This window comes from Zea mays, chromosome 2, assembly GCF_902167145.1.
Source record: "Zea mays cultivar B73 chromosome 2, Zm-B73-REFERENCE-NAM-5.0, whole genome shotgun sequence".
NCBI classification, from domain to species: Eukaryota; Viridiplantae; Streptophyta; class Magnoliopsida; order Poales; family Poaceae; genus Zea; species Zea mays.
The window spans coordinates 186,141,855-186,166,541 of NC_050097.1; the positions used below are offsets into that span (position 1 = coordinate 186,141,855).

The 24,687-nt window shown below is 44.2% G+C and overlaps 1 protein-coding gene across 1 annotated transcript; it reads left to right on the plus strand.

Annotated features, from left to right (window-relative positions):
• The first annotated feature begins 10,778 nt into the window (after positions 1–10,778).
• On the plus strand, positions 10,779–12,275 carry LOC100284323 (ZF-HD homeobox protein). Its single transcript, NM_001157218.2, has one exon. It carries the CDS (start codon positions 10,932–10,934, stop codon positions 12,015–12,017), a length of 1,086 nt encoding a protein of 361 aa, NP_001150690.2. The 5' UTR covers positions 10,779–10,931; the 3' UTR covers positions 12,018–12,275.
• The last annotated feature ends 12,412 nt before the right edge of the window (positions 12,276–24,687 follow it).

Genomic DNA, 24,687 nt, shown 5'->3' on the forward strand with positions numbered 1-24,687 from the left:
TAGAGACTCATCTTGACCTAACAAGCATACTTATCCCCACCACTTTTCTTATCTCATAATATCGTAACAAACATGATCTATTCCAAAATAAAATAAGAAGACCCTACCTAATCTAATATGATCTGATCTAATGGGAGTTACTTAAACAAGTTAGTTAATGCTGGGAACACAGATTAGACCATCTTCATACGAATGGATTCCAAACCTAAACTTGTGTCTTGGACCAACTTGTCCGAGAAACCACGACCCAGCCTATATTAATAGGTTGCCCAACCCATTTATCTTACAAGCAAAAAAAAAAACTCGGTTCAATCTACCTATCCCATGTACCCACACCTATCTCAACTATGTCCCTAGTTATGGTAACACCAACACCCATTATCCTTGATGATAACACCAAACTTGACTGATATAACAGGTTACATAACTTATCCAACCAATCTAGAAGCAAAACAACAAGACAGACTCTGCTTAAACTTATTTAACTCATAACCACCTATTAACCTATTTTGTTTACCTAAGAATCTACCTTCACTACATGTCCCAAATTCGGATGACAACTTTAAGAAAGAAGATTGAAGATGATCGACCTCATCAAATCAAGGAAGGATAAGATTCAAGTCAGATTTTCAAAGGAATCAAGATCCACAATCTTGGATGGAGTATTTCCTTACCCTACCCTTTCTTGCCCAAACCTATCTATGCTTTAAAGGCATCTTCTATCCTACATAATAAAGTGGACATACATATATACACCCATGCTTTCCTAACCACCAGCTCCACCGAGCTACATAAACATATATATAAATTACTACTATTTGTAAGATCTAAATGTTACTTTAGTTAGTAGTCGGTGTGATACTATTGTAGGAGGAATAATAAGGTCTAATTGACCCCGTGTGTTGCTAATAAAGTATGCATCATGCTGAGATTTTGTTTGTGCATATGCGTTGAGACAATATTAGTATATACCCTTTCCTTGCAAATCTCGAGGACGAGATTTCTGTTAAGGGGGGTAGGATTTGTAATATCCAAATTTGTAAACCATGGTAATGGAGATAATGCTCTTATTTGCTTTGTTTCAATTCAACTAAGAATTCAACTAAGCATGTGAACAACCACAAACTAAAAGGTATTAAATGACTAATGTCAACTAAACAACATGTGCAACATATTGAAGTTTTGTTGTGCATATAAAAATACTAGCAAAAATGAATTGGAATCCAAAAGTAGATTAGGGTTTGAAAATGGAAATGGGAAAAAGGAGACAAAAGAAAAGGTGAAAGGGTATAAAATATAAAGAAAAATATCCCAAAAAAATTGGTACCTTTAATTGTGCAATATAATTAGTGAACAATCTACAAATCAAGTTTGAAATTCGAATATTAGAATTTGAATGAATAGAAAAGGGAATCTGAAAGAGGAATAAATAACAAAAAAATAATAAAAGGGCTCACTTACCTAAATGGGCCGTTTTGTCCTCTGCTTGGCCCATAAAGCAATCGCGCTCACCAGCCGCTGCCCCGCGCGCCACTGGGCAGGCTCGGGTCACTGACTCTGCGGGCCCCGCGCACCAGACCTCGTCGCGCTCGCGTGCTCGCATCTTGGGCCACTGGGTTGTGGGACCCGCGCACAGTCTCTGTTCTCAGCCTACCGTTTTGACCACACGGTTCCCAGTTACCGACGGATGGGCTCTGACATCTTACCACTGGCCGTGGGCCCAACACGTCAGCCGGACCCTCCTGCTCCTATAGCTCTTCTCGGGTGGCGTCAACAAACGCGGCCGATTTCTCCGCCGCTGCATGCTCCAGCTCAACCACCTCACCCCGATAGCGCAGGGCCAGGTAGTTGGTGCCCTCTGGTATATGAGCCCCTGGCGGCATAGTCGCAGAGCCGTATGCGTCTCGGTTCGCCAGGAAACGTGTAAGCACCCCCCGTCGCGTGAGAGGAAACACCGGGGAGGAAGCCACTGCGCGCGTCACCGCTTCGCCGTTCGCTGTGTGGTGCCGCCTGCGAGGAGTGGCCGGGACACCGTAGCTGGACGTGTGGTAGCTTGGTGCGGCGGCTGTTCTTCGCCGGGGAAATTGGTACCACGACACCGTCGCCAACCAGCCGCGAGCCGAGAAGAGAGAATCACCGTCGCCGGTGGTCTAGGGCACCTCCTACCAGCCAGAGCCGGGCCGCGGGCGACACCAAGCATCCGGTAAACACCACACTTCGCACTCGCCTTTCGTCCCTTCATCATCGATGCGTGCATGGACCGAAGTAGAAATTAATGCTAGCTCGGTGAGACCGGGCGCGGCACCACCGTAGTATCGTCTCTAGCCACGACGCGGTGGCTGGGGCAAGCAGGGGTGAGGGTCAGCTGGTGGCGCTTCCTGCCGTCGTCGGGACCTGCGCGAGTTCTAGGGGCGTGATGTCGATGTTCAGTGCGTTGGGGAAGAAGGCCTTTGCGCCATTGATTTTGATATGTGCGGCTGTGATGTAGGGGCTGCCCTGGCCATTGGATTCGTGGTGGAGGGCTTAGATGAGGGCGCGGTTGGCACTTGTTATACCAAATCTGGGCCCTTCGACTACGATCCAATGGTCTCCATAGCTCACTAGTTTATATTAGGGCGAATTTAATCGTGGCCCTCGGTTGTGATCCGACGGCTGGAAATCCACCATACCCCTTCGTTGGACCTTTTACGTATGAGCCCTCGGAGAAAATGGAATTCAACCCGCGGTCCGGGCAGCTAAAGCTCTGTGTCTGGGGATTTATTGCACCTGGGCCCCTGGACTTTCTTGTAATGGTGCGCTCGGTCCAGATAATTAGAAAATCGGATAAATTCATTAGGAAAATACATTTTAGTGTAAAAATAAATGCTAGAACTTGTTTAATTTATATAAAATGCATACTTGGTCCAAATTGACCCATTTCAGTCTCTATAATTTTGTAACAATGTTGTTTGTTATCTATTGCCTCTGTTTTTACATGAAAATAATAATAAAATTGATCTCTTAATCAATCCCATATCAAATACATAAAAATATTTGGAAATTCATAACTTCCCCATTTAAACTCCGATTTGATCCGTTCAAGTTGCGTTAGTCTCATAGCAACGCGTAGATCATTATCATTCAGTTTGTTATTATGTTTGGTGTGATGTTAATTTTATCTATACCATGTTTGTTTGTATTGCTACGACTAGCAGTGAGGTCACGAGGAATCTGAAGAATCACCCTGGTTACTGGAATCTCAAGTGCCAGGCAAGTTGTGCCCTTGATCACTTCTTTTTACCCACTCATGTTCTAATTAATCATAATGATCTGCATAGGTTAATTTGACGGGACCTAATAGGTTACCCTAGTTTTGACTATCTTTATACCTTGTTTACCACTAAACTTTTTGGGTAGTACTTGCTAGTGCTTTATGTGGTTTTGGGTATGAAGATACATTATTTATGATTACACTTTTATTATCTGTTTATTATTACTGTTCATGATAAGATCATTATGTTAATTGGAACATGGAGAACCACCCGGGAAAACAGTGCTACCACAAGGGTTTAATGGGACGCCCTTGGCCGATTAATTAGGAAAGCTAGTGGAAGACTACCTTACCCGAAAGGGGCAAGGGCAGTAGGGGAGTGGTCAGTGTAGGGAGGCCCTCGGGAGGATTTTGCTGTGATGGCGGTCCTGCAAGGGATTCCTGCATTGGAGCTTCCTATAAACTGTAGCGGGTTTTCTGAAGCTAGTGGAACTTTGTAAAGGCCTCGTAGTGTTACCCTGCCTCGCCTCCTCGGTAGAGGTGTATGGGAAGTCGCGATCCCTTGGCAGATGGGTAACATGACTTGTGGGTAAAGATGCGCAACCTCTGCAGAGTGTAAAACTGGTATACTAGCCGTGCTCACGGTCATGAGCGGCTCAGACACTCACATGATTAAATTATGGAATTAAACTCAATTTGTCATATGCATTGCATCGCAGGTGATGTTGTACAGGTGATGTTGTTACTTTTGTTCTACTATTTAATTGGGTTGGTATTTACTTATACTTAGTAATTGCTAATAAAATTTTGACCAACTTTAAAAGCAATGCTCAGCTCTAACCATTCTCTTTGGTAAGCCTTACACTTCACGTGAGCTCCCACCTTTGGCGAGTTCATTCACATTATTCCCCACAACTTGTTGAGCGATGAACGTATGTGAGCTCACTCTTGCTGTCTCACACCCCCCCACAGGTCAAGAACAGGTACCGCAGGATGAGGCGCGTGGAGGATGCTGTGATGAGTTCGTGAGTGGTCTAGGCCGTCGTCTCCCAGTCAACTTTGGGTTGCTGGACCGTTGTCTCCTTATAATGTAATTACTTATTTATTTTGTATAGAACTCCTGTTATATAGTAAAGATGTGACAATCGATCCCGTGCCACTATGCATCATATGTGTGAGACTTGGTCCCAGCACACCTGGTGTTTATGTTCGCGCCCGGGCTTTGGACCCCTAAAACCCGGGTGTGACAGAAGTGGTATCAGAGGAATGTTGACTGTAGGACGAAACCTAGATAGAACTGGACAACCAATACTTACTTACCTTTGCTACTCTGATTCTTTTCTAAACTTCTCTTAATCTTTCTCATCTATTTCCGCTTACTCTGATTATTCTTACCTTTTCTTTCAAAAGACAAATGTGGATTTCACACTTTGAAATCCTGTACCTAAAGTGACTTTTATGAATAGAAAACCTACTCTTAGGAACAAAAACAAAACTATTTTTACAAGAATCTATTAACTTGAATGTTTGTTCTTATGATACATGTTTGATTTGGTTCTTTGATTGAGTGTGATGAGTTGTGGAGTAACGTCCACAATTACGCCTACATATACGTATAGATATCAATAAATAAGATAACTAAACAACTTAGATTATCCTCCATTAAAGTGTACCTATTCTATATAGATCTCTCTTATCTTAAAAAAAATCTTTCTTATCTTAACAGATCCATCTTATCTTAAAAGATTCTTTCTTATCTTAATAGATTCATCTTATCTTGAAAATATGTTAACTAATCCTAATAGATTTAACTAATCTCAAAAGATTCTACCATGATCTTAGAGACTCATCTTGACCTAACAAGCATACTTATCCCCACCACTTTTCTTATCTCATAATATCGTAACAAACATGATCTATTCCAAAATAAAATAAGAAGACCCTACCTAATCTAATATGATCTGATCTAATGGGAGTTACTTAAACAAGTTAGTTAATGCTGGGAACACAGATTAGACCATCTTCATACGAATGGATTCCAAACCTAAACTTGTGTCTTGGACCAACTTGTCCGAGAAACCACGACCCAGCCTATATTAATAGGTTGCCCAACCCATTTATCTTACAAGCAAAAAAAAAAACTCGGTTCAATCTACCTATCCCATGTACCCACACCTATCTCAACTATGTCCCTAGTTATGGTAACACCAACACCCATTATCCTTGATGATAACACCAAACTTGACTGATATAACAGGTTACATAACTTATCCAACCAATCTAGAAGCAAAACAACAAGACAGACTCTGCTTAAACTTATTTAACTCATAACCACCTATTAACCTATTTTGTTTACCTAAGAATCTACCTTCACTACATGTCCCAAATTCGGATGACAACTTTAAGAAAGAAGATTGAAGATGATCGACCTCATCAAATCAAGGAAGGATAAGATTCAAGTCAGATTTTCAAAGGAATCAAGATCCACAATCTTGGATGGAGTATTTCCTTACCCTACCCTTTCTTGCCCAAACCTATCTATGCTTTAAAGGCATCTTCTATCCTACATAATAAAGTGGACATACATATATACACCCATGCTTTCCTAACCACCAGCTCCACCGAGCTACATAAACATATATATAAATTACTACTATTTGTAAGATCTAAATGTTACTTTAGTTAGTAGTCGGTGTGATACTATTGTAGGAGGAATAATAAGGTCTAATTGACCCCGTGTGTTGCTAATAAAGTATGCATCATGCTGAGATTTTGTTTGTGCATATGCGTTGAGACAATATTAGTATATACCCTTTCCTTGCAAATCTCGAGGACGAGATTTCTGTTAAGGGGGGTAGGATTTGTAATATCCAAATTTGTAAACCATGGTAATGGAGATAATGCTCTTATTTGCTTTGTTTCAATTCAACTAAGAATTCAACTAAGCATGTGAACAACCACAAACTAAAAGGTATTAAATGACTAATGTCAACTAAACAACATGTGCAACATATTGAAGTTTTGTTGTGCATATAAAAATACTAGCAAAAATGAATTGGAATCCAAAAGTAGATTAGGGTTTGAAAATGGAAATGGGAAAAAGGAGACAAAAGAAAAGGTGAAAGGGTATAAAATATAAAGAAAAATATCCCAAAAAAATTGGTACCTTTAATTGTGCAATATAATTAGTGAACAATCTACAAATCAAGTTTGAAATTCGAATATTAGAATTTGAATGAATAGAAAAGGGAATCTGAAAGAGGAATAAATAACAAAAAAATAATAAAAGGGCTCACTTACCTAAATGGGCCGTTTTGTCCTCTGCTTGGCCCATAAAGCAATCGCGCTCACCAGCCGCTGCCCCGCGCGCCACTGGGCAGGCTCGGGTCACTGACTCTGCGGGCCCCGCGCACCAGACCTCGTCGCGCTCGCGTGCTCGCATCTTGGGCCACTGGGTTGTGGGACCCACGCACAGTCTCTGTTCTCAGCCTACCGTTTTGACCACACGGTTCCCAGTTACCGACGGATGGGCTCTGACATCTTACCACTGGCCGTGGGCCCAACACGTCAGCCGGACCCTCCTGCTCCTATAGCTCTTCTCGGGTGGCGTCAACAAACGCGGCCGATTTCTCCGCCGCTGCATGCTCCAGCTCAACCACCTCACCCCGATAGCGCAGGGCCAGGTAGTTGGTGCCCTCTGGTATATGAGCCCCTGGCGGCATAGTCGCAGAGCCGTATGCGTCTCGGTTCGCCAGGAAACGTGTAAGCACCCCCCGTCGCGTGAGAGGAAACACCGGGGAGGAAGCCACTGCGCGCGTCACCGCTTCGCCGTTCGCTGTGTGGTGCCGCCTGCGAGGAGTGGCCGGGACACCGTAGCTGGACGTGTGGTAGCTTGGTGCGGCGGCTGTTCTTCGCCGGGGAAATTGGTACCACGACACCGTCGCCAACCAGCCGCGAGCCGAGAAGAGAGAATCACCGTCGCCGGTGGTCTAGGGCACCTCCTACCAGCCAGAGCCGGGCCGCGGGCGACACCAAGCATCCGGTAAACACCACACTTCGCACTCGCCTTTCGTCCCTTCATCATCGATGCGTGCATGGACCGAAGTAGAAATTAATGCTAGCTCGGTGAGACCGGGCGCGGCACCACCGTAGTATCGTCTCTAGCCACGACGCGGTGGCTGGGGCAAGCAGGGGTGAGGGTCAGCTGGTGGCGCTTCCTGCCGTCGTCGGGACCTGCGCGAGTTCTAGGGGCGTGATGTCGATGTTCAGTGCGTTGGGGAAGAAGGCCTTTGCGCCATTGATTTTGATATGTGCGGCTGTGATGTAGGGGCTGCCCTGGCCATTGGATTCGTGGTGGAGGGCTTAGATGAGGGCGCGGTTGGCACTTGTTATACCAAATCTGGGCCCTTCGACTACGATCCAATGGTCTCCATAGCTCACTAGTTTATATTAGGGCGAATTTAATCGTGGCCCTCGGTTGTGATCCGACGGCTGGAAATCCACCATACCCCTTCGTTGGACCTTTTACGTATGAGCCCTCGGAGAAAATGGAATTCAACCCGCGGTCCGGGCAGCTAAAGCTCTGTGTCTGGGGATTTATTGCACCTGGGCCCCTGGACTTTCTTGTAATGGTGCGCTCGGTCCAGATAATTAGAAAATCGGATAAATTCATTAGGAAAATACATTTTAGTGTAAAAATAAATGCTAGAACTTGTTTAATTTATATAAAATGCATACTTGGTCCAAATTGACCCATTTCAGTCTCTATAATTTTGTAACAATGTTGTTTGTTATCTATTGCCTCTGTTTTTACATGAAAATAATAATAAAATTGATCTCTTAATCAATCCCATATCAAATACATAAAAATATTTGGAAATTCATAACTTCCCCATTTAAACTCCGATTTGATCCGTTCAAGTTGCGTTAGTCTCATAGCAACGCGTAGATCATTATCATTCAGTTTGTTATTATGTTTGGTGTGATGTTAATTTTATCTATACCATGTTTGTTTGTATTGCTACGACTAGCAGTGAGGTCACGAGGAATCTGAAGAATCACCCTGGTTACTGGAATCTCAAGTGCCAGGCAAGTTGTGCCCTTGATCACTTCTTTTTACCCACTCATGTTCTAATTAATCATAATGATCTGCATAGGTTAATTTGACGGGACCTAATAGGTTACCCTAGTTTTGACTATCTTTATACCTTGTTTACCACTAAACTTTTTGGGTAGTACTTGCTAGTGCTTTATGTGGTTTTGGGTATGAAGATACATTATTTATGATTACACTTTTATTATCTGTTTATTATTACTGTTCATGATAAGATCATTATGTTAATTGGAACATGGAGAACCACCCGGGAAAACAGTGCTACCACAAGGGTTTAATGGGACGCCCTTGGCCGATTAATTAGGAAAGCTAGTGGAAGACTACCTTACCCGAAAGGGGCAAGGGCAGTAGGGGAGTGGTCAGTGTAGGGAGGCCCTCGGGAGGATTTTGCTGTGATGGCGGTCCTGCAAGGGATTCCTGCATTGGAGCTTCCTATAAACTGTAGCGGGTTTTCTGAAGCTAGTGGAACTTTGTAAAGGCCTCGTAGTGTTACCCTGCCTCGCCTCCTCGGTAGAGGTGTATGGGAAGTCGCGATCCCTTGGCAGATGGGTAACATGACTTGTGGGTAAAGATGCGCAACCTCTGCAGAGTGTAAAACTGGTATACTAGCCGTGCTCACGGTCATGAGCGGCTCGGACACTCACATGATTAAATTATGGAATTAAACTCAATTTGTCATATGCATTGCATCGCAGGTGATGTTGTACAGGTGATGTTGTTACTTTTGTTCTACTATTTAATTGGGTTGGTATTTACTTATACTTAGTAATTGCTAATAAAATTTTGACCAACTTTAAAAGCAATGCTCAGCTCTAACCATTCTCTTTGGTAAGCCTTACACTTCACGTGAGCTCCCACCTTTGGCGAGTTCATTCACATTATTCCCCACAACTTGTTGAGCGATGAACGTATGTGAGCTCACTCTTGCTGTCTCACACCCCCCCCACAGGTCAAGAACAGGTACCGCAGGATGAGGCGCGTGGAGGATGCTGTGATGAGTTCGTGAGTGGTCTAGGCCGTCGTCTCCCAGTCAACTTTGGGTTGCTGGACCGTTGTCTCCTTATAATGTAATTACTTATTTATTTTGTATAGAACTCCTGTTATATAGTAAAGATGTGACAATCGATCCTGTGCCACTATGCATCATATGTGTGAGACTTGGTCCCAGCACACCTGGTGTTTATGTTCGCGCCCGGGCTTTGGACCCCTAAAACCCGGGTGTGACATGTAAAACACTGTTTTGCATTTTAGACTGCAATGGTCCTATAGTGAATTTTAAAATAAGACGTGATAGGAGATACGATGGGTAAGCTGTTGGTTCACACTGTTTTGCATTTTAGACTGCAATGTTCATATAGTGAATTTTAAAATGAGATGTGATAGGAGATATGATGGGTAAGCTGTTGGAGACAGACTAAGGGGATATTTGGTCTCACTTAACTAAAGTTTAGTCCATATTACATTGAATGTTTGAATGGTGGATATTAAATATAATCTAATTATAAAACTAATTACAGATAAAGACTAAAAGATAAGATGGATTGATTAAACATAATTAAGTATATATTTAATATTCAAACATTTAACATTACCAAAAAACTTTAGCCTAGAAAACTAAAAGGGATAATCTCATGTATGTCATCGAAATTTATACCAATCTATTGTGTGTCATTGGACTAGAGATGACAACAGGTATATACTCGTCAGATAGTACCATTCCATACTCATATCCATAAAAAAATTCTACTCGTGAGGTTACCCATATATGCTTGCGGGTATAAATCTTACCCATATATATACACGCGCGGGTAATTTTACCCCTTGGATAACCCGTACCCGCTAGGAAAGTCTTAAATTCCAATATACCAATCACTCGAAATATTAAATAAACATACAAAAACAAGTTCAACTTCACATATAACAAATCATATGATTACGTAACTTGGTAGTTAGACAAATGATAGCTAAAGAAGAGTTTTATTTTAGCTAAGATGGACTCTGTTAGATGGTTATAGTGACAATGATACATGTTCTTGCCCATTAACATAACCGTGGGGTAGAGAAATCATCTCGTACATACCTTCATATCGGGTAAAACTCGTCGGTTTTCGGACTTGGAGTACCTATTGCCATCTCTATATTGGACCTACATGTGCACAAAATATCCTCTAAATATCATTCAATAACACATAATAAATAAGTATAAAAATTTAATGGTACCTATAGGATTTTTCCAAAACTGAACACTCCCTAAAATGAGCTCGTCCCCTTCTCCTTTCGACCTTTCCCCCTCCTGCAGAGGCAGAGGCGCAGAGCTCACACTTTCTCTCACTCTCTCGATAATCACAAGCGACTAGCCTTGCTACCGCCCTTTGTGTGCTTATCTCCTCGCCCTCGTCCTTCCTTCGCCTCCTTACGGACCTTACGTCCTTACCTGTTGTTTTCCTCACCTCCCTTGACCCGTCGACCGTCGTCCCATGCTAAAGCCCAGGGTTAGGAGCTAGAGGTAATCTCTCCCTCTCTCCCCGTCTCTACCCACCAGTCAAGCCCAGTGGGGGCGCCGCGCGCATGGAAGCGATGGACGTCAAGTACAAGCCCGTCATGTTCCCCAACGGCGCCGCCTTCAAGAAGGCGAAGCCGGCGGCCGTGGCGCCGGCCGGGGAGCCGCTGTACCGGGAGTGCCTCAAGAACCACGCCGCGAGCCTGGGCGGGCACGCCGTGGACGGGTGCGGCGAGTTCATGCCCTCGCCGGGGGCCAACCCCGCCGACCCGACGTCGCTCAAGTGCGCGGCGTGCGGGTGCCACCGCAACTTCCACCGCCGGACGGTGGAGGGTTCCCCGCCGCAGCCTGCGCCCGCGCCGCTGGCGCTCCCGCCGCCGCCGCCGCCGCCGCCGAGCGTGCTGCACGGCCAGACGCACCGCGGCGGGGAGGATACGCCCGAGGACCGCCACCCGGGGGTAGTCGACGCCGACGACCCCGATTCCGACTCGGAGGGCTCGGAGTACGACGAGGAGCGGTCAGTGTCCCCGCCACCGCCGCACCACGTGCCGGCGCCGGTGGCGCAGCAACCCCCGCCGCCGTCATACTTCCCGGCGGCGGCGCCGCACCAGCACATGCTGCTCTCGCTTGGTCCTGGCGCCGCGGTGGCGGCCGCGGCGCAGAGGCTGGCCCCAGCCCAGCTGACGCCGTCGAGCGCGCCGCCTCCCGGGGGCGCGATGCCCAGGAAGCGGTTCCGCACCAAGTTCACCGCCGAGCAGAAGCAGCGGATGCAGGAGCTGTCAGAGCGGCTCGGGTGGCGGCTGCAGAAGCGCGACGAGGCCGTCGTGGACGAGTGGTGCCGCGACATGGGCGTCGGCAAGGGCGTCTTCAAGGTCTGGATGCACAACAACAAGCACAACTTCTTGGGCGGACACAGCGCCCGCCGCAGCGTCTCTGCCTCCTCAGGCGCTGCTGCGCTCCTCCAAACCCCATGCGCCAACGCCGGCGCTGCTGCACCGTCATTCAACCCGTCCAGGCTCACCCCTCCCCCTCCCGTCCTCACATCGTCCCCGACCGGCTTCAACATCAACGGCGCCGCCTCCTCCTCGCCGCCCACCGTCACCGCCGACCACACGGACAACGCCAACGGAGCTTCATCGCCGCACTCCGCTTAAGCTAGAGAGGAGAGGGAAGCGAGAATGGAGAGACAAACATGCTTAATTTCAGTGGTCACTTGTTTTTCTTTCTATTTAGACCTTCCATCTAAGAAATTAGCCCCAACAAAACATGCCGCCATGCGCCATGCCTAGAAATCCAAGCTTCCTCCCCTGTACTTTATGCTCTTGGGATCTGATGATGATGTTGATGCTGATTTAGGATTAGATTATCTCATCTCATCCCAACCACAAAAAAGGTAGCCTCCTTGGTGGTTCTTGTCCTCTTTGATTGAGCAAGGCAAGGGAGAGGGTTTTTTTCCTTCTAGGCTCCTAGTATCCCATGCTGTTTGTGCTTGTGACATGTTGCGCAAAACGGAAGCAGCCTGCCACCTCCCCTCTCATGTGGCCGTGAGCACTGTTCCGCCCATAAAAAACGACTTTGCTCTGTACTTGCGATTGCTGTTAGGAGTAGGATAATGACTAAGCCCATGATTAGTAGCGGCATTGTTTTTTCTATTATAATACTTGCATGCATGGTTTGGTACTAAGATTCTGTTAACTAACCTACATGGTCGTCGACCGAAGCCAAATAAGGGCATATACAAATCTGAGACTCAGTTGAATTTTCACAAGATTACATGGTACGAGTATGACTGTGGATCATAAATAAACTAACAGACAACATGTATGGAAATTCGTGAAGCCCTTCTATTGTACTTTTTTCCACTTAGGCTTTTAGAGACCTCTCAAAATACCTCATATTAAATAGTTTTGTACATTGCCCTAATCTCTCACACTGTCACACGTCACGCCAACTCCAAAGATGCCTGCCGAGCTCTACACCAATTACCAGGTATTAACAGCAATGAGCCGGTGACCACAGCAGCAAAAAGAAAAGTTTAGTATAGAGGCTGACTGGATAATAGGCTAAATCCGGACTAACTTTTTTTGTTAATAAATTCTATCTATCAATTAGTTTTTGTTAAACTATGATTGATTTATGTTTAGATCTTGGTTTCAGCATTTAAAATATAGACTAAAGTTTAGTTTAATCCGTCAATCTGTTTGTATTAGTTTTTTTTTTGAGATCTTGTACTTTAGCTTTTGGATTTGCTAAAAGTCAAACAACTTTCATAAGCAAAAAGCTCCAAAGCTCACGGAGCTATAACTATAAGCCTTTAGAAAACATTTAGATAAGTTATTTTGTTTATTATTTAGACAAGATATTTTTAAAACTAATTAAATTTATATTATAAACTACATTTGTACACTGGAGCGAGAATCTGGAGCCATCGTGAACACCCCCTATATTAGATGTTTTAAATCGTTTGAACTCTAAATTTATTTAAAAAATCAATTTTCATCCTTAGTCATTCTTGAGGCTCTTACTTTCTGTGTATATTATACAACAGTGCATATTAAAAAAAATAGTGCAGAGCGAGCACTCAAATCCACATCATATACTCCAGAAATTTAAAGATAACTAGCAAACCACACGTACTTTAGTGTTTAGAAATAAACAATAATTATATTTAAATAAATATTTAAATACCTATTTATATGACTGTAGAAAAATACGGACAACTGGCTGGTAAAATATAAGTGTAGAAGAGAAAAGCTGACGTGAGTTTGTCCCGGCCGTTTTTAAATTTTAGTCTACAGTTTTATACGGCTTTATACACTATACTGAGCACGACCTGACACTATATGGCTATGTGCTGAGGCTACCGCCTCTATTATGTTTAGAAGAACAGAGGCGAGAGGTGATATGACGCTGACATAGATTAGATGATGATGACAGTCGGACATTGAAGCCATGGAAAGTGCTTGCTTCGCAACAACTCTACCGCCAAAAAAAGGGACTATAGACTAATCTGACGGCCAGAGCTGGGGCAGGCAGGTACTACTCTGTAGGCAATTAGGCAGCGACGCTTTGTCCTAAGGATGTTTTTAGCGCTTAAAAGGGCAAGTGAGAAATGGCGCTGCTCTGTTCGGCCTCGTACCGCCGGCACTGTGCGTGATGGGATGGTATATGGGGAGGGAGGCGATGCTTTTTGTCGCGCTGGGCGGGGGCTCCAAAGGCTGCCGGCCGCCATTGACGCTGAAAAGGGCTTGCCCGGCCGTGACAAGCAAAATCATGCAGTGGTAGCTCGTGATGGCAATAGCGGCCTAGGCATGGCGCTCTGACAGCGCAGGCACAAGCAGGGTGAAAAAGATGTGTGTGTTTTAAAAAAATTTCGAGCTGCTTTGGTGATCTTTTCTTTCCTGCCCAATTCCCAAAGAACGCAATCGATGGTGCACCTGCGTTGCTTAAACAAACACATGATTTCCTCGAACGCATGATACCCACCACATTGTGGTGCCACACCTCTTTTTGGTTCTTTCTACAGAGTCGTCAATTATAACATATACAGGTTATATATCTGCTGATGGCCGGCTCTCTGCATTCTGCAGTGCTACCTCATAATTTACATAATTATTATTATTATTATGGTTTGCCCATAAAAATGAACCAATGTTTTTTGTCCCTTCCGTTGAGTCATCAATACGCTCAACCGAAATAGTGCACGTCTTCGCACAACGTTATCTACAGACTAGTGTACAAGAATAGAGGGAGGTCGTAATCTAAAGACATGTTGATGCTAGATAATGTCTCTTGGTTCAGGTCACAAGATATATAATACCATACATCGTCTTACTGTATAGTAAATTAATAATAGCAGTGGCAAAGATGTTATACGCGCTTAGATATCAACTGGGCATAATGATTATTTAGCTCTCCCATCTATTTTAGTCAGTAAGAGTTCTAGACTAAGTGGTCAATAGATCACCTCTAGCTATTTCTTGAATCGATAGCGAACGTTCGATTCAAATCCAAACCCTTTCTACGTTGCTCTGCCCCTCCCTTTCATAGCTCAAGCATACATATGAAAATAAATTTGTTGCAGGCCGACTGCAAACCAGAATGTTTGCAGCCCCTCACAAAAAAGAAGATAGGTCCCACCTGCAGGCCAATAACACAACTAAAACGTTATCTGGTGGATCTGCAGGTGGGGTCTATCCTCCTTTTTGTGAGAGGCTGCAAACATCCTGGTTTGCAGTCGGGCTACAGGAAATTTTTTTCCTATGTTGGACAGCGAGCCCTATCCAGCAGAGGATCAAGTACACCTATCTTATCCCAGACGCGGAGTCGTATAGGATTCACATCTTGGTCATGTCATAGTATTAAGCTTGTCATGTTGTAGTGGCAAATATGTCGTATCGTGATGGTAGGTTCTAAAGTAAATGTTGTCTAGATAGTTTAGTTGGTAAATGGGAGAGGTACTTGCACTTTATAATGCTTTTCTGGTACACTAGTACGTTCAAGAGTAGTGATAGAGATTGTGGCACACACTTCATAGTGCATTGGGTATGCCCACTGCATGTTGTTGTGGTTACAGTGACATGCATTGCATAGTGGTCTTAGGTATGTCCGTGACCTCCACCGTGGCTATAGTGCACCTATTTGATGCAATAGACGAAATTATTATTATGACTGCTCGATATCATGTGACCACCTATGTATGGGCACATGTGGCATCGAGGTCGTCCTACCCTGAGAGGCATCTCCTACCTAGGGCTACCCTACCCTAGAGACTGTCTTTTGGGGGCCACTTTGCCCCCAGAGCATCTTGTGGGATGCCTTGGAGATCGTTATAGATAGGTCTTCCCGGGCTCCCTAGCCTTAGGCGACTATGGAGGCTAGTTTCTAACCTAAAGGGCTCCAAACACTAAGATGGCCTATAATCTGGTACTTCAATGTAGAGGGCACAAACGACCAAGAGAGCCCCTAAGACTGAGAAGGCCCCAATTAAGCCCCGATCCCCCCAGCGTAGGGGGATCAGAACTTCATCATAGCTTGGTTCAGGGCCTCGGGGACATGTGGTTGGCAGCAGTTGGGCCTTCTCCATGTTTCCTTCTTCTATGGGATCTTCGAAAGTCGTATTATCAGTATCGAGGGTATGGCCTTCCTCGAGCGCTAACATAGGCGCGAGACCGAAAGTGCATCTAGCCCCTTTGTGGATTTTGGTGATTTGGATAACAACACACTTAAAGGACTAATCAGTTTGCTAAGTGTTGAATAGGAAAGTGGAAGAAGCAATAATGTTTGAAAATAGTCAAGAGACAAGGTTTGGCATAAAAATGTCTCATATACATGGATTGCTTCATGATAAAAAAGTATAAAGGATCAACATCGAACAATGATGAGGATATCCCATAAGTAAGGTCATTTGGATAAATGGAGATGGGATATTCCATGAAGATCAAAAGCCAAAAGATCATTTATCAGATAATCAGAAATCAAAGGATCCAATGTACACTCAAGAGGTATGACTAAAGAAGAGCTTGGTTAAGTGGAGAACCAAGTTCTTGCATTTAGTCAAGGGACCAATTAAGCTAGATAGAAGTCATATAGGGATGAGTAATCTTTGTTGAAGATAGAGACTGAAGTAAATGAGAGAAAGTGTCAAGCCAAAATAAATAGGATATAAGGAATCGTGAATTGGTTTGACCACAATAATGTTGGTCCCTATATGTTTCTATGAGAATCAAATGAAAGCTTGATTGGTCTTAACATTCATATCTAGATGACATTCAAGCAAGGTTCACAATATTGAAGAAATGAATTTTCAATGGATGCTCAATGTAATGCGACTTGGATACAGTCTAATAGGGTGAAGACATGCAAGGAAAGGGTTTGATGGACTAAGCGAAGGTGAAGGTCAAGCAGATGGCGTGTGGACCAAGGTACCATGGCTAAGGTGAAGAAGAGGGTACTTGCAAGTGAAAGGGAAATGTGCCCTTGGGCCATTTCTAAGTATTTTGGTGATTAAGTGCCAACACAAATGGTTTAAGTGTTAAACTGTGCCAAGTTGTGAATGAAGTGCAAATCAACACAAAGGTATGATTCTAGACTTAGTACATTGGTTTTTGTGTACTAACATATTTGTCTAAGTGCTAGAATCAGAGAAAAGACAAAAGGAAAATGTCTTGGCTGAAGCAGCCAAGACTCTGCTCTGTCTGGGTGCACCGGACTGTCCGGTGGTGCACCGGACAGTGTCCGGTGCGCCAGGCTGGCGCTGATCAACTGGCTGCTCTCGGGAACTCGACGACGACGTACAGCTATAATTCACCGGACTGTCCGGTGAGCCAACGATCGACTGTGCCAACGGTCGGCCGCGCAATCCGCGCGTGACGCGTGGCCGAGCCAACGGTGTGATGGGGGCACCGGACTGTCCGGTGTGCACCGGACAGTGTCCGGTGCGCCAACGGCTCCAAATCTTCAACAGTCGGCTGTGCCAGAATAGGAAAGCAATCAGCACCGGACAGTGTCCGGTGGTGCACCGGACTGTCCGATGCACCACCCGACAGAGGGCAAGGATAGCCTTCCTGGATTGCTCTCAACGGCTCCTAGCTGCCTTGGGGCTATAAAAGGGACCCCTAGGCGCATGGAGGAGTATACCAAGCATACTCTAAGCATTCTTGATCATTCACACTCCGTCTTTGCGCACTCGATTGACATTCTTAGTGATTTGAGCTCCGTTCTAGTGGTGAACCTTGTGCTATTCATTTGAGCTCAAGTCTTGGCTATGTGTGTGCGTATTGCTGTGGATTTGTGTGTGTTGCTTCCCTCCCTCACTCTAGTGCTTTCACTTTGATCCTTATTGTAAGGGCGAGAGACTCCAAGTTGTGGAGATTCCTCGCAAACGGGAAAGAGTAAAGAAAGAAGAACACCGTGGTATTCAAGTTGATCATTGGGTCACTTGAGAGGAGTTGAGTGCAACTCTCGTCCATTGGGACGCCACAACATGGAGTAGGCAAGTGTTATACTTAGCCGAACCACGGGATAAATCATCGTGTCTCTTGTGCTTGTTCTCTCTGTGTCTATTGTGTTTCACAAGAGCTTGGTTCTTAGCCACTTGATTTAAATTGTGCTAACTCTTAATCGATCTTTGTGGCTTTAAGTTTTAAGTTTTTACAGGATCACCTATTCACCCCCCCTCTAAGTGCTCTCAATTGGTATCGGAGCCGTTCTCTTCAAGAAAGGGACTAATCGCCCGAAGAGATGGATCCTAAGGGAAAGGGTATGGTGGTCAACGACAATGAGAAGGAGTCCATCTTCAACGAGCCAAGGGACGACAAAGCCAATGACTCCGGCTCGAGTCAAAAGAAGAAGGATGGAAAGAAGAAGAGGCGCATCAAGAAGATTGTCTACTACGACAGCGACGAATATTCCTCTTCTCAAAAGGACGACGAATACGAGGAGAAAAAGAAAACGGTTAACTCGAACTTTTCTTTCGATTATTCTCGTATTCCGCATAATTCCAATGCTCACTTGCTTTCCATTCCACTTGGTAAACCTCCCCACTTTGATGGAGAGGACTATGGATTTTGGAGTCACAAAATGCGTAGCCACTTGTTCTCTCTTCATCCAAGTATATGGGATATAGTAGAAAATAGAATGCGATTTGATAGTTTGGATAACTCCATGTTTATCAATGAACAAATACATAAAAATGCACAAGCTACTACTGTTCTTTTAGCATCCTTGTGCAGGGAAGAGTACAATAAGGTGAGCGGCTTGGACAATGCCAAGCAGATTTGGGACACCCTTAAGATCTCGCATGAGGGGAACGACGCCACCATGCTCACCAAGATGGAGTTGGTGGAAGGCGAACTAGGAAGGTTCGCGATGATCAGGGGAGAGGAGCCAACTCAAACGTACAATAGGCTCAAGACCCTGGTCAACAAGATAAGAAGCTATGGAAGCACGAGATGGACGGACCACGACGTCGTCCGACTTATGCTAAGGTCCTTCACTGTCCTTGATCCTCATCTTGTAAACTCTATTCGTGAGAATCCTAGGTACATCAAGATGACGCCCGAGGAAATACTCGAAAAATTCGTAAGCGGGCGAATGATGATCAAGGAGGCAAGATATGTTGATGATGCATTGAATGACCCAATGCCGATCTACGAGCCTCAAACTGTTGCTCTCAAAGCAACAAGTAGCAGGGAGACGCTACCTAGCAAGGTGGCGCAAGTTGAGGCGTCCGGGCTGAATGAGGACAAAATGGCCCTCATCATCAAGCGCTTCAAGATGGCGCTCAAAGGTCGCAAGGAGCATCCCAACAAGAGCAAGACGAAGGGAAAGCGCTCCTGCTTCAAGTGTGGTAAGATTGATCACTTTATTGCTAACTGTCCCGATAATGATAGTGATCAGGAACAAGGAAAGAGCGGAAAGCGGGAAAAGAAGAAGACCTACAAAAAGGCGAAGGGCGAGGCACACCTTGGAAAGGAGTGGGATTCGGATTGCTCCTCGTCCGAATCCGACAACGAAGGACTCGCCGCCACGACCTTCAACAAGTCGTCTCTCTTCTCCAACGAGCATCACACCTGCCTCATGGCAAAGGAGAAGAAGGTGAGTACTCGAAGTACCTTTACATATGCTTCTTCAAGTGATGATGAGTCTAGTGATGATTAAGTAGACTACGCTAGCTTATTCAAAGGATTAGATAGAACCAAAATTGATAAGATCAATGAATTAATTGATGCTTTGAATGAGAAGAATAGATTGTTAGAGAAACAAGAGGATCTTTTATATGAAGAGCATGATAAAGTTGTTAGTGCGCAAAATTCTCTTGCTTTAGAAGTTAAAAGAAATGAAATGCTTTCATGTGAATTATCTACGTGTCATGAATCTATTTCTAGCTTAAAGAGTATTAATGTTGATTTAAATACTAAGTTAGAAATAGCTAATAAATCAAACTCTGGTGTAGAACATGTTGTGATTTGCAATAGGTGTAAGGATTTTAATGTTGATGCTTGTAGTGAACACTTAATTTCCATCTCAAAATTAAATGGTGAAGTGGCTAGTCTTAGTGCCCAACTTAAGACTAGCAAGAATGATTTTGATAAACTAAAATTTGCAAGGGATGCCTACACCATTGGTAGACACCCCTCAATTAAGGATGGGCTTGGCTTCAAGAGGGAAGTCAAGAACTTAACAAGCCAAAAAGCTCCCATTTTCAACAAGGAAAATGGGAAGGCTCCTATGGCTAATAGTAGTCAAAAGAATCATGCATTTATTTATAATAGAAAATTTTCTAGAAATGTTCATCATGATAGGGGTTGTAATGCTTATGATTCAAATGCCATGTTTGCTTCAAGTTCTTCCTTTGTGCATGGTAGAGATTTGCCTAGGAGAAATGTTGTTCGTGTACCTAGAAAACCAAGTAATGAACCTTCTACAATTTATCATGCTTGCAATGCTTCTTTTGCAATTTGTAGGAAGAATAAGAAAGTGATTGCTAGGAAATTAGGGGCGAAATGCAAAGGAGATAAAACTTGCATTTGGGTCCCTAAGGCTATTGTTACTAACCTTGTAGGACCCAACAAGAGTTGGGTACCTAAAACCCAAGCCTAATTTGCCTTGCAGGTTTATGCATCCGGAGGCTCAAGCTGGATTATCGACAGCGGATGCACGAACCACATGACGGGGGAGAAGAAGATGTTCACCTCCTACGTCAAGAACAAAGATTCCCAAGATTCAATCATATTCGGTGACGGGAATCAAGGAAAGGTTAAAGGAATAGGAAAGATTGCTATTTCATCCGAGCACTCCATCTCGAATGTGTTTTTAGTTGAGTCGCTCGGGTATAACTTATTGTCCGTTAGTCAATTATGTAATATGGGGTATAATTGCTTATTCACAAATGTAGACGTGTCTGTCTTTAGAAGGAGTGATGGTTCATTAGCTTTTAAGGGTGTACTAGACGACAAACTCTATTTAGTTGATTTTGCAAAGGAAGAGGCCGGTCTAGATGCATGCTTAATTGCTAAGACTAGCATCGGCTGGCTGTGGCATCGTCGTCTAGCACATGTGGGGATGAAGAATCTTCACAAACTTCTAAAGGGAGAACATGTGTTAGGTCTAACAAATGTAACTTTCGAAAAAGATAGACCTTGTGCAGCTTGTCAAGCAGGTAAACAAGTGGGAAATGCTCATCACAGCAAGAACGTGATGACCACATCAAGACCCCTGGAGATACTTCATATGGATCTCTTCGGACCCGTCGCCTACCTTAGCATCGGGGGAAGTAAGTATGGTTTAGTAATTGTTGATGATTTTTCCCGCTTCACTTGGGTATTCTTTTTGCAGGATAAATCTGAAACCCAAGGGACCCTCAAGCGCTTCCTAAGGAGAGCTCAAAATGAATTTGAGATCAAGGTGAAGAAGATAAGGAGCGACAACGGGTCCGAGTTCAAGAACCTTCAAGTGGAGGAGTACCTTGAGGAGGAAGGAATCAAGCACGAGTTCTCCGCTCCCTACACACCACAGCAAAACGGTGTGGTAGAGAGGAAGAATAGGACGCTCATCGACATGGCGAGGACGATGCTTGGAGAGTTCAAGACGCCCGAGCGGTTTTGGTCGGAAGCCGTGAACACGGCTTGCAACGCCATAAACCAGGTCTACCTTCATCGCCTCCTCAAGAAGACTTCGTATGAGCTTCTAACCGATAACAAACCCAATGTTTCATACTTTCGTGTATTTGGGAGTAAATGCTACATTCTAGTGAAGAAAGGTAGGAATTCCAAGTTTGCTCCCAAAGCTGTAGAAGGGTTTTTGTTAAGTTATGACTCAAATACAAAGACATATAGAGCCTTCCACAAATCATCGGGTTTGGTTGAAGTCTCTAGCGACGTTGTATTTGATGAGACTAATGGCTCTCCAAGAGAGCAAGTTGATCTTGATGATGTAGATGAAGAAGATGTTCCAACGGCCGCCATACGCACAATGGCGATTGGAGATGTGCGACCACAGGAACAAAAGGAGCAAGATCAACCTTCTTCCTCAACAATGGTGCATCCCCCAACTCAAACTGATGAACAAGTTCATCAAGAAGAGGCGTGTGATCAAGGGGGAGCACAAGATCATCATGCTATGGAGGAAGAAGCACCTCAAGCCCCTCCAACTCAAGTCCGAGCGACGGTTCAATGGAATCATCCCGTCGACCAGATTCTAGGTGATATAAGTAAGGGAGTAACTACTCGCTCTAGATTAGTTAATTTTTGTGAGCATTACTCTTTTGTCTCTTTCATTGAGCCTTTCAGGGTAGAAGACGCCTTGCTAGATCCGGACTGGGTGTTGGCCATGCAGGAAGAGCTCAATAACTTCAAGCGAAATGAAGTTTGGACCTTGGTGCCACGTTCAAAGCAAAACGTTGTGGGAACCAAGTGGGTGTTCCGCAACAAACAAGACGAGCATGGAGTGGTGACAAGGAACAAGACTAGACTTGTGGCAAAAGGTTATGCCCAAGTCGCAGATTTGGACTTTGAGGAGACCTTTGCTCCTGTGGCTAGGCTAGAGTCCATTCGTATTTTGTTAGCCTATGCCGCTCACCATTCTTTCAGGTTGTTCCAAATGGATGTGAAGAGCGCTTTCCTCTACGGGCCAATTAAGGAGGAGGTGTACGTAGAGCAACCACCTGGATTTGAGGATGAACGGTACCCCGACCACGTATGTAAGCTCTCTAAGGCGCTCTATGGACTTAAGCAAGCCCCAAGAGCATGGTATGAATGCCTTAGAGACTTTTTAATTGCTAATGCTTTCAAGGTTGGGAAAGCCGATCCAACTTTATTTACTAAGACTTGTGATGGTGACTTATTTGTGTGCCAAATTTATGTCGATGACATAATATTTGGTTCTACTAACCAAAAGTCTTGTGAAGAGTTTAGCAGGGTGATGACTCAAAAATTTGAGATGTCGATGATGGGCGAGTTGAACTACTTCCTTGGGTTCCAAGTGAAGCAACTCAAGGATGGCACTTTCATCTCCCAAAAGTACACGCAAGATTTGATCAAGCGGTTTGGGATGAAGGACACCAAGCCCGCAAAGACTCCAATGGGAACCGATGGACATGTCGACCTCAACAAAGGAGGTAAGTCCGTTGATCAAAAGGCATATCGGTCTATGATAGGGTCTCTACTTTATTTATGTGCTAGTAGACCGGATATTATGCTAAGCGTATGCATGTGTGCTAGGTTTCAATCAGATCCAAGGGAGTGTCACCTTGTGGCTGTTAAGCGAATTCTTAGATATTTAGTTGCTACGCCTTGCCTCGGGATCTGGTATCCAAAGGGGTCAACCTTTGACTTGATTGGATACTCAGACTCCGATTATGCTGGATGCAAGGTTGATAGGAAGAGTACATCAGGGACGTGCCAATTCTTAGGAAGGTCCCTGGTGTCTTGGAGTTCTAAGAAACAAACTTCCGTTGCCCTATCCACCGCTGAGGCCGAGTATGTTGTCGCAGGACAGTGTTGCGCGTAACTACTTTGGATGAGGCAAACCCTCCGAGACTTTGGCTACAATTTGAGCAAAGTCCCACTCCTATGTGATAATGAGAGTGCAATCCGCATGGCAGATAATCCTGTTGAACACAGCCGCACTAAGCACATAGACATCCGACATCACTTTTTGAGAGACCACCAGCAAAAGGGATATATCGAAGTGTTTTATGTTAGCACCGAGAACCAGCTAGCCGATATCTTTACCAAGCCTCTAGATGAGTCAACCTTTTGCAAGCTGCGTAGTGAGCTAAATGTCTTAGATTCACGGAACTTGGATTGATTTATAGCATACATGTGTTTTATGCCTTTGATCATGTTCCTTTATGCATTTTGTTGCTTAATTATGGTGATCAAGTTGTACAAAGCAATCCCCGGACCTCAAAAGTCCATGTGTAAGTGATTCACATATCTAGGGGGAGATGTGCTACAACTTGACCCTTTGAGACTAACCATGTGCTTGAGTTTTCTTAAATTAGTCTCAAAGATATATTGAAAGGGAAAGGTGGACTTGGACCATGAAAGACTTCCACTGCACTCCGATGAGAGGGTAACTTACTCCAAGTTCATCTCCATACTCTTTTTGCCTTCTTACTCTTAATTGAAGATTTTGGTGAGGCAATGGGGTTAAAGGGCCAAAAATGATCCCGTTTTGGTGCTTGATGCCAAAGGGGAGAAATTAAGGCTAAAGCAAATGGATCAGCTACCACTTGAGAATTTTGAAAATAGTAGAGTTAGAACTTTTGTTTTGTCAAAATACTCTAAGTATCTCTTTTTGTCAAAAGTTGGTCTCTTGTGGGGAGAATGTTTGATTATGGGAAAAAGGGGGAGTTTTCGAATCTTTGATCAATTTCTCTTGGAATGCCTCTCTTTATGCCTCAACAAGAGTGTTTGACTTAGAGATAGGAAATTGAGTTTGATTTGCAAAAACAAACCAAGTGGTGGCAAAGAATGATCCGAATATGTCAAATTTGAATAAAAAACAATTCTTGATCTTATTTGCATTGATATTGCACTTCTATGTGTTGCTTTATGTTGTGTTGGCATAAATCACCAAAAAAGGGGGAGATTGAAAGGGAAATGTGCCCTTGGGCCATTTCTAAGTATTTTGGTGATTAAGTGCCAACACAAATGGTTTAAGTGTTAAACTGTGCCAAGTTGTGAATGAAGTTCAAATCAACACAAAGGTATGATTCTAGACTTAGTACATTTGTTTTTGTGTACTAACATATTTGTCTAAGTGCTAGAATCAGAGAAAAGACAAAAGGAAAATGTCTTGGCTGAAGCAGCCAAGACT

Coding starts and splice junctions, on each gene's coding strand:
- LOC100284323 (NM_001157218.2), top strand. CDS start 10,932: ATGGAAGCGATGGACGTCAAGTACAAGCCCGTCATGTTCCCCAACGGC.